Source organism: Paramormyrops kingsleyae, chromosome 8 (genome assembly GCF_048594095.1).
Source record: "Paramormyrops kingsleyae isolate MSU_618 chromosome 8, PKINGS_0.4, whole genome shotgun sequence".
Classification (NCBI taxonomy): Eukaryota; Metazoa; Chordata; class Actinopteri; order Osteoglossiformes; family Mormyridae; genus Paramormyrops; species Paramormyrops kingsleyae.
Window position 1 is genome coordinate 35,849,662 of NC_132804.1, and position 14,480 is coordinate 35,864,141.

At 37.7% G+C, this 14,480-nt stretch overlaps 1 protein-coding gene across 1 annotated transcript; it reads left to right on the forward strand.

Annotated features, from left to right (window-relative positions):
- Nucleotides 1-5,613: 5,613 nt before the first annotated feature.
- LOC111838324 (trypsin) lies at nt 5,614-8,476 on the forward strand. Its single transcript, XM_023801176.1, has 6 exons — nt 5,614-5,691; nt 5,983-6,085; nt 6,646-6,796; nt 6,934-7,075; nt 7,838-8,095; nt 8,312-8,476. Exons 2-6 carry the CDS (start codon nt 6,031-6,033, stop codon nt 8,474-8,476), a joined length of 771 nt encoding a protein of 256 aa, XP_023656944.1. The 5' UTR covers nt 5,614-5,691; nt 5,983-6,030.
- The last annotated feature ends 6,004 nt before the right edge of the window (nt 8,477-14,480 follow it).

Genomic DNA, 14,480 nt, shown 5'->3' on the forward strand with positions numbered 1-14,480 from the left:
ATTTCTAAAAAAATTGAGACATTTTTGTATTGTACGGCCATTAGCCACGCCAAAACAATGTCCAAATTTGTCCCATTTTGGTCTGATGGCTATAACTTGGCCGTGCCTTGGTCTACATTGACCAAATTTGAAGTGCCAGCTCCGTACAGCATTCTGGGGAAACGGTCCAAGGCGGGCCGCATTTCATCCATAGGGGGCGCTACAACTAAAAACTGCCAATATCTCCTGACTGCCTTGGCCAATCCAACTGAAATTTGGAAGGTATGTACTAGGACGCAGCCTGAGGTCAGTCACGTACAATGGTAGTCATGAGTCTTGAAACAGTGGCCGCCATCGGCCAATCAAAATCAAGCAGCAATTTGACTGGCTTAATGATGACCAATCCAAATCAAATTTAACTGGTACATTTGTCCTCCGACCCTTAGCCCACCCTGTATAGGACATCTCATTAGGCCAGATGGGGGCGTGACAGCACCCGCATCTGCATTTCTGCCTATTTCTCCAGAACTGCCAAGCCTACACTTAAATTTTATTGCCAGTCCAATTCACTATGTCCCGAAGAATCGAACTGCATATAGAACTTGGTTCTGCATCTTTGTGTTTTTACATGATTTATATTTCTCTGAAAACAGGTCATTTCATTCACCTCCTAGGATTTTCACCACACCTACATAAGTCTGTTGTCATTTAAATCAAGAGACAGTCCTTTTAAAGGCTAAGGGAAAAAACATAAACTTTCAGTAAGTTACGGCCACCAGGCACACCCTGACTGTACTGCTGCCTTTCCCATTTCGATCAGACAGCTATATCTTAGGGATGCTTCAGCCAATCATTACCAAATATCTCTCATTAATAAAGGGCTGTACCGCAGAGATACCCTGCAAATTTCGTGTCAATCGGTCAAATTGTTGTGCTACTTTCACTGTCTATATGTGTCTAAGACTCACCTATGCTCATAGAGCTAAAATGAGTAACCAGATCAGGTAAGAATGTGTCTACCGATCTCACCTGTTTTAACAACAGCAACGGGTGGCTCAGTGGGCTAAACTTGTATGCTTGTAATCAGAGGGTCGCAGGTTCGAACCCAGCTTCGGTGGGTACTCGAGCTAAGCAGCCCGATGTGCACAGCATACCCTCCGTGAAGTGAGCTGGGGAGACGTGAAGGCGTTTTCCCCACAAGGATCAATGAAACTTCTATTATTGTTAATTTAGACGTGCTCAGGCACTACTACAGAGGGTTGAACAATAATTATTTTTCTTCCCTAAAACTGAATGCCCAGCCTAAACCGTAAGTCCTAGACTGACCAAATTTGGCAACAAGATTACTATTCCTACCCACTACTCAGTAACACTGACCCGTCCCAGTCAGTCAGATGGGGGTGCTACAGCACCCCGATTTGCATTTCTGCCTATATCTCCAGACCTGTCAAGCCAACAGTTGAAATTTATTGCCAGTCCAATTTACTATGTCATGACGAATTTCAACTGCATATAGAACTTGGTTCTCCATCTTTGCCTTTTTGCATGATTTATAGTTGTTTGAAAACAGGTTGTTTTGTTAACCTCCTAAGATTTTCGCCCAACATACATAAATCTGGTGTCATTTAAACCAGGAGACAGTCCTTTTAAAGATTTAGAGAAAAAACTTAAATTTTCGGTAAGATACAGCCACCAGCCACACCTTGACTGTACTGTTGTCTTGCCCATTTCAATCAGACAGCTATATCTCAGGGATGCTTCAGCCAATCATTACAAAATTTGGCTCACTGATGTAGGACTGTACCTCAGAGAGACCCTCCAAATTTCGTGTCGATCGGTCAATTAGGAGCGCTACGCCACTGTCTATATACATCTAAGACCCACCTAGGCTCATTGAGCTAAAACGAGTTACCAGATCAGGTAAGAAGTTGTCTACCGATCTCAGTCGTCTTACCAACAGCAGCGGGTGGCTCAGTGTGCTAATCCTGTATGCCTGTAATCAGAGGATCGCCGGTTCGAACCCAGCTTAGTATTTTGGTATTTCAGCTAGGTATCCTGATGTGCACAGTGTACTCTCTGATGTTGACTGGCCTGTTACACCTGCACTAAAAGCATCTCCATCCTAATGTCTGCCTACTACTGAGACAGTCCAGCTCTGTCCTACATCTCCTATCCTGTTATGGCAGTCTAATTCTGTCTGACTTTCTACTACCCTGGCTGCCGGTTCACTGCCGTTATTCCTCTACTGTCCGACCAGTCCGATCGTCCTGCGCTTTGGACCCTTTCGTAACTGCCTGCAGTTTCTAGTTAATTTTATAATTATATAATAATAATTGTATAATTACATTAGTGCTGTCAAACGATTAAAATTTTTAATCAGATTAATCACAGGGTTGGCTGTGGATTAATTTAGATTAATCAAGATTAAATATCATTCATTTTTAATCTATATTAATCACAATTCATTTTGCATGAGCAAACGGACTCAAGAAAAAAGGTAATATATATGCACTTAACATGTTTATTGAACATCTTGAACACGAGTCGGATGCATTCCATCTGCCACAGAAGTGCAATACCATGGACCCGTATCAAAAAGCAAGATTTTTTGCTTAGCCAGACAACTTGTCGGATTTAAGGTACCTCAGTTGAAATGATCTTTATCTTCGTTCACTTACAATTAGCACGAACTACCGTAAATCCGACAAATAATCCGACTAATCATGAAATCCAGTTCTAGCCCGGTTAATTGCCATTGTTAGCAATATCAGTTAACACATTATGCGCGGTGCTTTACGTATAAAACTCCGTAGCAACACGTCCACAGATAAGTTGAACGGTATAATGTGTGCGACCGATTTAATGAGCCACAAATGAGAAGTAGTGCTTAAACAGTATAAAACTACAACTTTCCCTTCTGTTGATAAAAGGCGCAGCCATCTTGGATTCTGAACTCGGGATCCTCTGTGCTGCTCCGAGATGTTTCTCTGATCTCCGAGAAACGGGAGCGCGTATGTTGTCACTTCAAAACTCCGGAATACAACTTGGAATACGAGTTCCGAGGGCAAATGGAACGCACCAAAACTGCCCGAAATGGGTTGAGAGAGACATTTCAGGGATTTTGAGTCATTCTGCGCTGCAGATGGGTTAATTGCGTAAATTTTTTAAATTAGATTAATCATGATGATGGATTAATCCGCGTTAACCCGTTAATTTCGACAGCCCTAAATTAAATGTATTAATGGTTTATTATCAATATTAAAAAAATAAGAAATCTTTATTTTTAAATGTATTTTATTATATAGTAATAATTACTAATACTATCTATCATTGTCTAAATGTATTTTTACTATCTAAATATATGTATTCAGCTACAGTAAACATGCAGGATGCTATCACAGCGAATGCGAGGCTGAGACTGAAGCGTTACCCTTTGTTTCTGCTGAGAGATGAGCCGTGTGACTCATTTCCCCGCGCGTACAAGTTATCTTAGGTTGGTGTTCGCGGTTTGACTTCTGAGATTCAGATCGAGTTCTAGGTAATTTTTTTCAAACTGGTTGGTTCGACTTTTAAGAAATTCGAGTTCTAGAGTTCGAGAACCGAAGTACCACTGTACTTAGTGAAGTCACTCTTGAGTTTCATTGAGCTGCTCATTTTAAAATTCTAAATTCCCAAAGCAAAAAATCAACTTCCCAAAGCTTACTCCCAAACCTACCAACTACTTTTAGCTTCATTCATTCATATCACAATGCATCAACCATAACTAATCTACTCAAATACAATACATGAAAACATTAGGAATCATATGAAAATGCAGTTATGGGAACATTTTAAATTATACTTACCTCACAGAACTGCATTCAGGAAAACTGTGTTCAAAATTCTATTATTGACATCACTCAGAAGCTCTTCTGCCTGATGATCCCTGTGTCAGTTAGGGTGACTAACTAATCCATGTCAAGGGGAACACTATGAGCTACTTCAGGTTTTACAAACTACTTTAAAACTGAATGGCTTCTGTTCTTGGCTAATTAGTTAAATTCTTCTTGTGCTTTTTCTAGTTTGATTCTTTGATTGAAAGACTCTTCCAGCTGTTTCACATTAACATTAGTGACACATGCATGATTATAGGAGACTGACCAACCAGTACACAGCAAGAACTCAATGCTATAGTGAATTCCAGGTCTTTTTAATTGAAATGGTAGTTTAAAAACCCTGTCGTAGCTCATATTGTCCCCCCTGACATGGATTAGGTGATCACCCTAATTGACACAGGGATCATCAGGCAGAAGAGCCTCTTGTGATGTCTCGCTTTAGTGGCTGCCATGTCTGTTTGTGTGTTTATGTCTGGTTGAATCTTTATATACACACACACACACACACATATGTAGAGGTATTTTGAGTCTTACCATGTAAATGAGGTTTTTAAGAAGGATTATAATCTTGGAGTAAACATTGCTGAGGAAATTAACAATGAAAGCCATATTAAACATATACACATACAGTGAGGAACAGATAAAACAGGAAAGTTGAGTTGTTTGACCTTTAATGTTGAATATGAGTTGGTTTTATAGTCAGTATTGCTTTAAAAACCAATTTGATATCCAGAGAATTCATTGCCCTTGAGCAGTAAAGTTCTGCTTTGAATCATTTCATTTTGCCTCCTGTTGTAAAATCTTTTGTGCCTGTGACAAAACAGAAAGAAGTATAGCCGTATTATAAATAGAGGCATTAAAAAATGGTATGCATTTGAAATAAAGAAGCAACTGACACATTTTGAAATGACTGAAAATTCACTTTGAAGCATTTATTGAAATATTTTTAATTTGAATATTTGCCTTTAATGTTATTATGATATTAGGTTTTTGTAATACAGAGATCAATATTGTTTCTATTGCAATTATTGCAGTTATTAATTAGTGCAATTATTACTAGGGGCATGTTTAATAAAATTAAATCCTTGTAGTAGTAATAACTTTAAATTATTACATGAAAGACCAGCAACTTGTGAATAAACTAACTGGGCCAGAAGAACTATAAGCTTACAATTGGGGAAAGACCACTTGATCTTTAAAAGTATAAAGTCAGTTGGCTTATATGGGTAGCAGATGCTGCCTCATACCTCACAACTTTTTTCCAATTCTAAAATTCAAATTTGAAAAATAAATTTAATTCTTTAAGTCATCAAAGTAGGTGCCGTATGGTTTAAACTTCTTATAAAAATAGTGATTTGTATGACATTAGTTCCATGGTAAATCCTTGTGATGAGTGCAAATTTGAGATTTCATGTTTTCCTTTGTAAAAAACATTTCCAGAAGCCTTATTACACTGCCCGCTTATTTTTTTGTTCTGGTTTTGCAGTGTCCATATTAATGTCAACAGAAATGAATGCCAGGTTCTCTCTTGTTATTGCTTTATCTTCCTGTCCTCAAGGAATAATGAAGCAAAGTAATTAGATACAGTCTGACCTGCTGTTTAGTCACAGATATGTTACAGCCAACAAAGATAAATCCAGCAATGCTTAGAAGAAATATTGTGTGTGACACTAAGATCTTTGTGATGTTCTAGGTCAGTTCCTTTATTATTCTTTGAGGCAGCTTTTATTCATTGCAGGAAATGCAGGACAGGGATAGAGTTAGACTATAAATACTTCAGAACTGTATTTTGTGTAATAGTGAAACATACATTTTGTGAAAGCTTCATCTGCCTTGGGTGAGTATCAGTAACTAAGTAAAATTACTTTTTGTGATCACAGTCTTTTTCTACATTTCTTTTATATATCATTTTCTTTTGTGTATCTTTATTTCTTTTTCTATTACTGTAATATTGTAATTCCCTTTCTGCTGCAGTTTTGCAATTATAAAAATGCAATAATGGCTTTAAGTAGGATGATGGAATTATGTCATACATAGCATACATAATTCTAACTGATCCCTTGGAAATGTATTTCTGTAAATATTCCTGTTAGCATAATATTTATTTTGTTTCATCTTGTGTTTTTAGCTCATAAAGTCATTGCCACTTATACATTGGTAACCCAAGATACAAAATATGAAACACGGTTTTCATCCTGGAGTGCTCTTGCTTGTGATTTTCAAGCTGAGAGGTAAATGTGCTTTATTTAATTCCTTCCTCAGTATGTATTACCCTTGACGCTAAAATTCAATATTATGTTGAATGAACAACAAACATTTTGCATAATTAGCAATACATCTATTAAATCTCATGTAATACAGCATTTACTTAATTTAATAAATAGTCGAAGAGAATAATGACAATTGCATTTAATACTGGATCTAATTATCCAACTGAAAGTACCAAGCAGTTATATTTTGGGGATCTAGTAATGAAGATTCCCACATGTGGAAGGTGAAATGAGATAGGTCAGCAATAGCTGTGAGGACAAAGGTTGTGGATGAAGGCATCAAATGCATTGTAGCGAACTTTCTTCATAATTCCTGATTCTACAAAACAGATAGGTTACCCCATTTTGCACTAGCTGTAGTGATATTATCATAGAAATTTAAAAGTACAATGTGCTTCCATTGTTTACTTTTGGTTCAGTCCTACATTACTCTCATCTTGAACAAATCTGCCTTTATCAAGTGCATGAACAAGTAAATTAAGTAAATTGTTTTAAATTCAATTTTAAAATATTTTTTTCAGGAACATTTGAGCAAAGAATTATTGGAGGGCAAGAAGTTGATCCTTACTCCATTAAGTACCAAGCATCTATTCAGTACAACCACCGCCATTACTGTGGAGGTACACTTATCCAGACTCAGTGGGTTATTTCAGCTGCCCATTGCTGGAGACCGTGAGTACTAAATCTTGTAAGAAAGGAGAAGGAAATGATAAAGAAAAAATTGAATGCAATGCAATTGTATAAAAAACTGGAACTATTTTCTTCAGGAATTGGTCTAAAATGAGAAATAAATGGATTTTTTTCAACAGGAGTTCTCTAATCAAAGTGGTTTTAAGTGAACATAGTTTCTCCAAAGAAGAAGGATTTGAGCAAGAGTTAAATGTCACCAAAATATTTGTTCATTTCAACTACAACTACAAGACTTTCAACAATGACATTATGCTGATAAAAGTAAGAAAATGTGATCATTATAACTGATTTTTTTCTTCTTCTTTATGTCTCAGGCAGATTACCATGTAATTGACATTTGTATATTTATTACATGAATATAAGGTAATAAAATGGACAGCGCCACTATTTACTTCATTTTCTTGACGATTTCAAAATATGGTACAGCTGTTTCAAACACTTTTCAAATTACAATACTGCACAAGTTAAATTACTGAACTGTATAATTCAAATATGCTATGATGCAATACGGTATTGTACATAAATATTCAGTTCAATTTCAAATTTATTTACACAGCACATTTTCACATTACATTGTCTCAAAGCACTTATTACAGTTTTGCTGCTGCATATTGTTGGCTCATTTTTCACAGCTTATCATAAGCTTTGATGAGCCTGTATTTGTTATTGACAGAAAATGATTCTCTTTGTCCCATCATGTCTTCTGTGTTTTCTGTGCATGCTGCATTAGCCTCTGGTAGCAAAGTAAAGTAAAAAAAATAAATAGATAAAAAATAAATAAAAGACGTGAAACGATTACTATAAGCAAATTATTTAAACATTACTTGTACAGGAATGATTCTATCCCAAGCTTTTTGATCCATATAAGTGGTTGATCACTATAACTATGATCACTATAAGCGGTTTCCACTGTACATCTCTTAGTATGAACTTAAATGTGTAACAACTACTCTTGTGCATGTATATTATTAGTACTGATATAATTTGTATTAGTTTTTCTGATGAATTTTCTGTGACACTTAGCTCAGTCGTCCTGCACACCTGAATGCTAATGTTCAGCCAGCCACCCTGCCCACCACTAACACTCCCCAACTGTTTGGAAGAACCACATGCACAGTTAGTGGATGGGGAGTCACACAGATCTACAGCTACTATCTCTCCCCAGAGCTACGGGCTGTTGATGTGGAAATTATCTCTAACTGCCAAAAATATTATTATTGGAGAATTACTGATAACATGCTATGTGCTGGCTCTCCTACTGGAGGAAAAGACTCTTGTCAAGTGAGTGCATCCATTTCCATTTTGATTTTCTGCCTGTTGTATTTATGTGCACAAAATATGAATCAAAATTTAGAATAAAAAAAAAAAGATAAAGTTCCCCAACATTATTATATCCATCAAACACACAGCACATATACTGGGGATACAAAATGATGTTGAAGGCTTTATTGAGGGAAAACCCTACGTTTAAGTGTTTTGAATGTTCTATTTTTGCAGGGTGATTCAGGAGGCCCCCTTGTCTGCAATGGTCATTTTGAAGGGATTGTTTCATGGGGTGTTAGCTGTGCAAACCCATCCTTCCCAGGTGTATACACAAAAGTGAGAAACTATGTTGGGTGGATTGACTGGATGATCAATAATGACAATTCTAACTTAAGCTAAGTGTATGAATCTCATTAATGTTAGAGACTATGACCTGTATCAGTACTAGAACTCATTCTTCCTATCTGAAATTCTGCTGATATGCCATGTCTATTATATGATGCATTTGCAATCTTTATTAAAGTTGTTTAGATATCTACAACATCAAGCTTTAATTCCCTAATAAATGGAACCAATCTGCATAGCTATATTTGACTGTAATTATATTTTAGATTATGTGCTATATTTCATTGAGTGGACCAATGGTAGATTGATTCATTTAATTTGGCTGAGTTTCAATTTCATTGCTTTATAGCAATTTTTACCATTAAATGTCATTAAGTCAAATCACATGCAAATGTTTTTCTTTTTTTCCAAATTAGAAATTCATAATGTAACATCATTAACAGTCAACAAGAAAAAGCCTATGAATGTAAAGCATATGCTTAAACTAGCCCAAAAACAGCAGGAATTTGAACACAAAGGAATAGAAATGTAAATGATCAATCAAATATTTCCTCATTTTAAAACACTGAATGTCATATACTAATCATAAACACATCCATCCATCCACCAACCACTTACCCTAGTCAGGGTCATAGGCAGGCCCTGAGACTGTCCAACACATACTGATACATTAGACACAGCGGTTCGAGCTCCACGCATCCCCAAGGCTGAATTTTATTTCACCAGAGGTATGGCAGACTACTGAGGTTTTTACCATCCCCTCTCTGTAGCCAAGACGGCAGAGGAGACATCGTAAACAGAAGCGGGGCAGAAGGAGCGGCATACATGTTAGGCTACATGCTAACCCATACAGACCGGCTCTTCCCAGTCTCTTCCTCATGAACGCCAGGTCTCTCGTCAATAAGATGGACGAGATTCAGCTGAGGATTGCCTCATGTAGGGTGGACTGCTGTGTGGAAATTATTACTGAGACCTGGCTGGACAATAACATCCCAGATGTCATGCCCCGATCATCCACTCCTCTCGTGTGCCACGCCCCCTCATTACACAATTTTGGCCTGTACAACAGAATTTAAATAGGGAACATGGGTCAACAGAATAAATTTAGTGACTGTGATTTTGAAAACATCTTGCATTTAACTTCTTCAGTCACAAGTCCATATCTTTATCCACTAGGCTATTCATGGCAAGTGCCTTAATTGTTTGGCTTTTTCTTCAATGAGTTTGTCGATTTGCTCCAGTTGACCATCTGCTCTCATCCATGCATTCCTGATTTATGAGTTGTGCATCGCATATGCGACAAGAGAGCGCTGACTGTCATTATCATAAATTAATCACGCTGATTTAAACTCTTGGTGTGTAAACCTTGTAGTTGCCTGCAGGCATCTTACGTTAGCAAGATAAGTTTGGTGATAATTAATGCAGCTAGCGAATTACTTACATAAAAACCTACTACTTGGGGTTGCAATAAGTTATCGTATTGACCAGTAAACGACAAGAAACATAAATAACACAATCAACAAAAATCTGCTGCCAAGTCAATCAGTACTTGTATTGATCGCTTGCTCCATTTTGATCGCGGTTCCCGAAGAGAACTCTATCGGCAATCTATGGCTCATCCTGCTAGTCCCGGATGTAGAGGGTTGAATTTCGGATTGTATTTTAAACCACAGAAATTGTGGCAGCGTATTTGAAACAGCGAAAATAACGGGACTGAATATTGTAAAGCAGAAATAAGAGGTCTGAATGTTACTGCTTGAATAATAAAGATGCGAATGAAATACATGGAATATTTTCAACTGAATTTGTTCTTTTGAAATTTATTTTGAGGCGAAATTAAATTAACTGAATTCATGTGGTTGAATTATAAACATGCACTTTAAAATACGTATCTTTTGGAACTGAATTTTGGAAGCCGAATATTTTTGTACTGAATATTTAAGCAATGAAATTACGATTGAAATGTTTTCAGCTGAAATGTTCAATGTTTAAATGTATGCACATATTAAATTACAGTCCCCAAAAATTCAAAGCGTCATTAATGCAATGCGTTTTTATTCGATAAGTGTAATTCAACGTGTTTTTTTTCATCAACGACTTTTGTCATTAATTTACTTCCATAGTCCTTAAACGCTGCATGGGTCCTCTAACCACTTACGTGCAAACTTGCACTTACCCATGATGACTATTATATGACTTAGCTTTTCTGAGTGTAAGCAGCCAACATGTACTTCAGAGCGCAAACTGTTTAAGACGTCGCTCGACCACCGAATATGACGTCAGCATCACAGAGATCATCTATGAATGCAGGAATGAGCTACTTAAGACGAATTATCATTCAATCAAACTACCTTTGTCAAATATTAAGAAATAAATTAGATCACACATTTGATAAAAATACTGTTAAGTACTTTAGAACAGCCTATTTGAAACTCCCTATTCTCCCCAAGGTAAAAGAAATGCAATTTAAAATACTAAATGATATATATCCCTCCAATATCTTTTTGCATTCAAAATTTAATTTTGAAAATATACCTTGTTACCTATGCAAACATTTATATGAAGATACAGAACATATATACTTTACATGTAGTTCGTCCCATGCAGTCTTTTTGGAAAGCTTGGCAAGAATGGATGGTAGAGAAGCGTGTGATTACTGATAGTTTCACTTTAACTTTAAAAGATGTATAATATACGGGATAACCAAAGAGTGTGCTGTTTTCTATGATTTGATTAATATTATTCTGTTATTAGCGAAATACTTTATACATAAATGCCGATATTTTAAAACTACCCCTTTGTTTTTTGTGTTTAAAAAAGTTTTCAGATGCCCTTAGTAAATTGAAAAATTCAAAGGCAGTAAACTTGCTTGATCTGTTTGTATTATATAAGCTGTGATCCCTTTTTTTTATTACTATTCTCGTTTAGTCTCTATTTCCTATCTGTATACTTGATTCTCCTTCTTGGAATATTTTGTTATACAAATTGCATGGAATCTAATATGGTTGGATTGTGTTGAGCCTTCCATGCTGTAATTTTTTTTTGTTCACGAACTAATGACAACTTGCTGTATTCAATTCTTTTTGTACTCAATAAAAAATAAATAAATAAATAAATAAAAACGCAGGAATGAGCTAATCCACATTTAAAATAATTTGCGAGAAATGTAGCAGATAAACTTTAAAACACAAATGGACAATTTGTAGTTAAAAAAAATCTAAAATTTAATACCTCGTAAATTTGCGTGTAATACTTTTTAATGGCTTTAATTTTTGCTTATGTGATTTACTACCTTTTAATACTTTTTAAAACCCCGCGGACACCCTGTCTTATTAAACCCCGTGTTTGCCACGACTTTGGCTTCTTGCGTCTTTTCTGCGCTTCATGCGTCGCTGTGCAGGACACCAGATGCTGTGGTGGAGCTAGACGGGCGCGCTCTGTTTCGGGCAGACAGGACTGCAGCTTCCGCTAAATGTAAAGGTGGAGGGCTGGCGCTGTACATTAATAAATCGTGGTCTACAACTACAAACATTATTGGAACATACTACTCCCCTGGCTGTGATTGTGGCTGGTGACTTTAATCATGTAGAATTAAAAGCAGTGCTTCCCAAAATTCGAGGATTTATAAACTTTCCAACTAGGGACAACAGCATTCTGTATCAAGTTTATTGCAATATCCCAGTAGCATACATGGCTGGAGCAGCCCCTAATCTGGGTATGTCGGACCATATCACAGTGGAGCTGATCCCAGCCTCTACTCCCATGATCTGTAAAATGAAACCGATCACCAGAACAGTACAGGTATGGAATGAGGAGGCATCTTCAGCATTACAGGACTGTTTTGAGTATACTGAGTGGGGAGTGTTCAAAGAAGAGGGCTTAGATATAGAGGGATATACATCATCTGTCCTATCCTATGTGCAGTTCTGTACTGATGCTATCCTGCCCACGAAGACTTTTAGGGTGTTTCCAAATCAGAAACCGTGGCTGGGCAGTATGGTGAGGTCCCTGCTTAAAGCCCGGGACGCTGCATATAGGTCAGGCGACAGGCTGGCATATAGCAAAGCCTGAAAAGAACTAAAAAATGGAATAAACCTGGTAAAGTATGGATACATACCGTGTACTGAGTAGTATTTTGATAACAACGACCCACGAAACATGTGGAGAGGCTTAAGGACCATAACGGATTATAAGCACAGTAATCAGCAGGTCAGCTATGACCCTAGTCTCCCTGACACCTTGAACAGTTTCTTTGCACGCTTTGATGCATCTAGCAGCAGGGAGACTGTACATCTCCCTTAGTTGGAGGAGCAGCATCAGCCTCTAGTCCTGCAACTACACCAAATGAGGTCCACCTTGAGGAGGATCAACAAAACAAGAGCTGCAGGACCGGATAACCAGATAAGGTGTCAGGTAAGACATTGAAAACATGTGCTGATCAATTGGCAGGAGTCTTTTTGGACATTTTCAACTGTTCTCTACAACTTGCAATGGTCCCTGTCTGCCTCAAATCCTCCACTGTTGTGCCAGTGCCAAAAAAATCAACGTTCACCTGCCTTAATGATTACCGCCCGGTGGCTCTGACCCCAGGTATAATGAAGTGCTTTGAGAGAATCCTCCTATAGTACATCAAGGATGCCATCCCTGTTGGATTTGACAACATCAGTTGGCCTACAGGAAGAACAGATCTATAGAGGATGCCGTCTCAATAGTACTTCACACAGCCCTGACTTATCTGCAGTGCCCTAACACTTATGTTAGGATGCTATTCGTCAATTTTAGTTCAGCGTTTAACACTGTAATCCTGGACAAAAGCTTTATAATCTGGGTCTGCCCACATTGCTGTGTCTCTGGATCAGGGACTTTCTTACCAACAGGCCTCAGGTGGTTAGAATTGGAGATTGTACATCAGCCACACTGGTTTTGAACACAGGCACACCACAGGGTTGTGTGCTCAGCCCAGCACTCTTTACGTTATTTACGCATGATTGCTCTGCCATCCATGCCACAAATATGGTTGTGAAGTTTGCGGATGATACGACCGTGGTGGGTCTCATATCAGACAATGATGAGACTCACTACAACACCTAGCACTATGGTGCTCAGTTAACAACCTCATCTTGAACACCAGTAACACCAAAGAGGTCATTGTGGGCTATAGGAGGTCCAGAATAACAAAACATGCTCCTATACTTATACATGAGGAGGCTGTAATGTGTGTGGACAATATCAAGTTCTTGGTTATCCACATCACATTGGATCTGACCTCTCATTTGGTAAAGAAGGCCCAAGACAGACTTCTTCCTCAGGAAGATGAGACGTGCTGGATTTTCCTCTCAGTTGTTCGCAAACTTCTACAGATCCGCCATTAGAAGCATTCTTTGTCACAGTATGACAGTGTGGTACGGCAACTGCACAGCACAGGACAGGAAGGACTTGCACAGGTGGTGAGAACAGCACAGGAGATCGTGGGAAGTCCTCTCCCGGACCTGGACTCTGTATATGCTGGAAGGGTGCAGAAGAGGGCCAAATGTATAGCTGCGGATCTCACCCATCCACACTCTAAAAAATAAAAAGTTGGGAAAACTTAAAAATTGAAGGCAACCTGCTGCGAAGCATTTTTAAGTTTTCTCAACTTCACGTACATGTAGTTGTGCTGACTTAATTTCTTAAGTTACACTGAGTTCACACAGGGCAGTGCTTTAAGTTACCTCAACTTCATTTTCCAAGCACAATCAAATAATAAGTGTTATTTTGCTGAGATTGAAATGATAAGTTGGGTGAACTTATAACCTGAAGAAAAGCAGGTTAGCACAACTGCATGGTGATTGAAGTTCAGAAAACTTAGAAATGCTTTGCAGCTGGTTGCCTTACATTTCTAAGTCTGCTCAAATCCCACTAAACTTACTTTGTGAGTTTAACAAAATACATAATGAATTAAAGGCAATAAATTACACGACAGACACAATGAATTAACTATTAAATACAGCTTTTTATTTCACTGTCCTTTTTGAACATTGATCTTAAGGATACAAAAAAGGTACAGAAATCCAGTAAT

Excerpts from the sequence above, each read along its gene's own strand:
- LOC111838324 (XM_023801176.1), top strand. The coding sequence starts at position 6,031 with ATGAAACACGGTTTTCATCCTGGAGTGCTCTTGCTTGTGATTTTCAAG. Across the intron at positions 6,086-6,645 it reads TGTGATTTTCAAGCTGAGAG|GAACATTTGAGCAAAGAATT; the intron begins GTAAATGTGCTT and ends TATTTTTTTCAG. Across the intron at positions 8,096-8,311 it reads GAGGAAAAGACTCTTGTCAA|GGTGATTCAGGAGGCCCCCT; the intron begins GTGAGTGCATCC and ends CTATTTTTGCAG.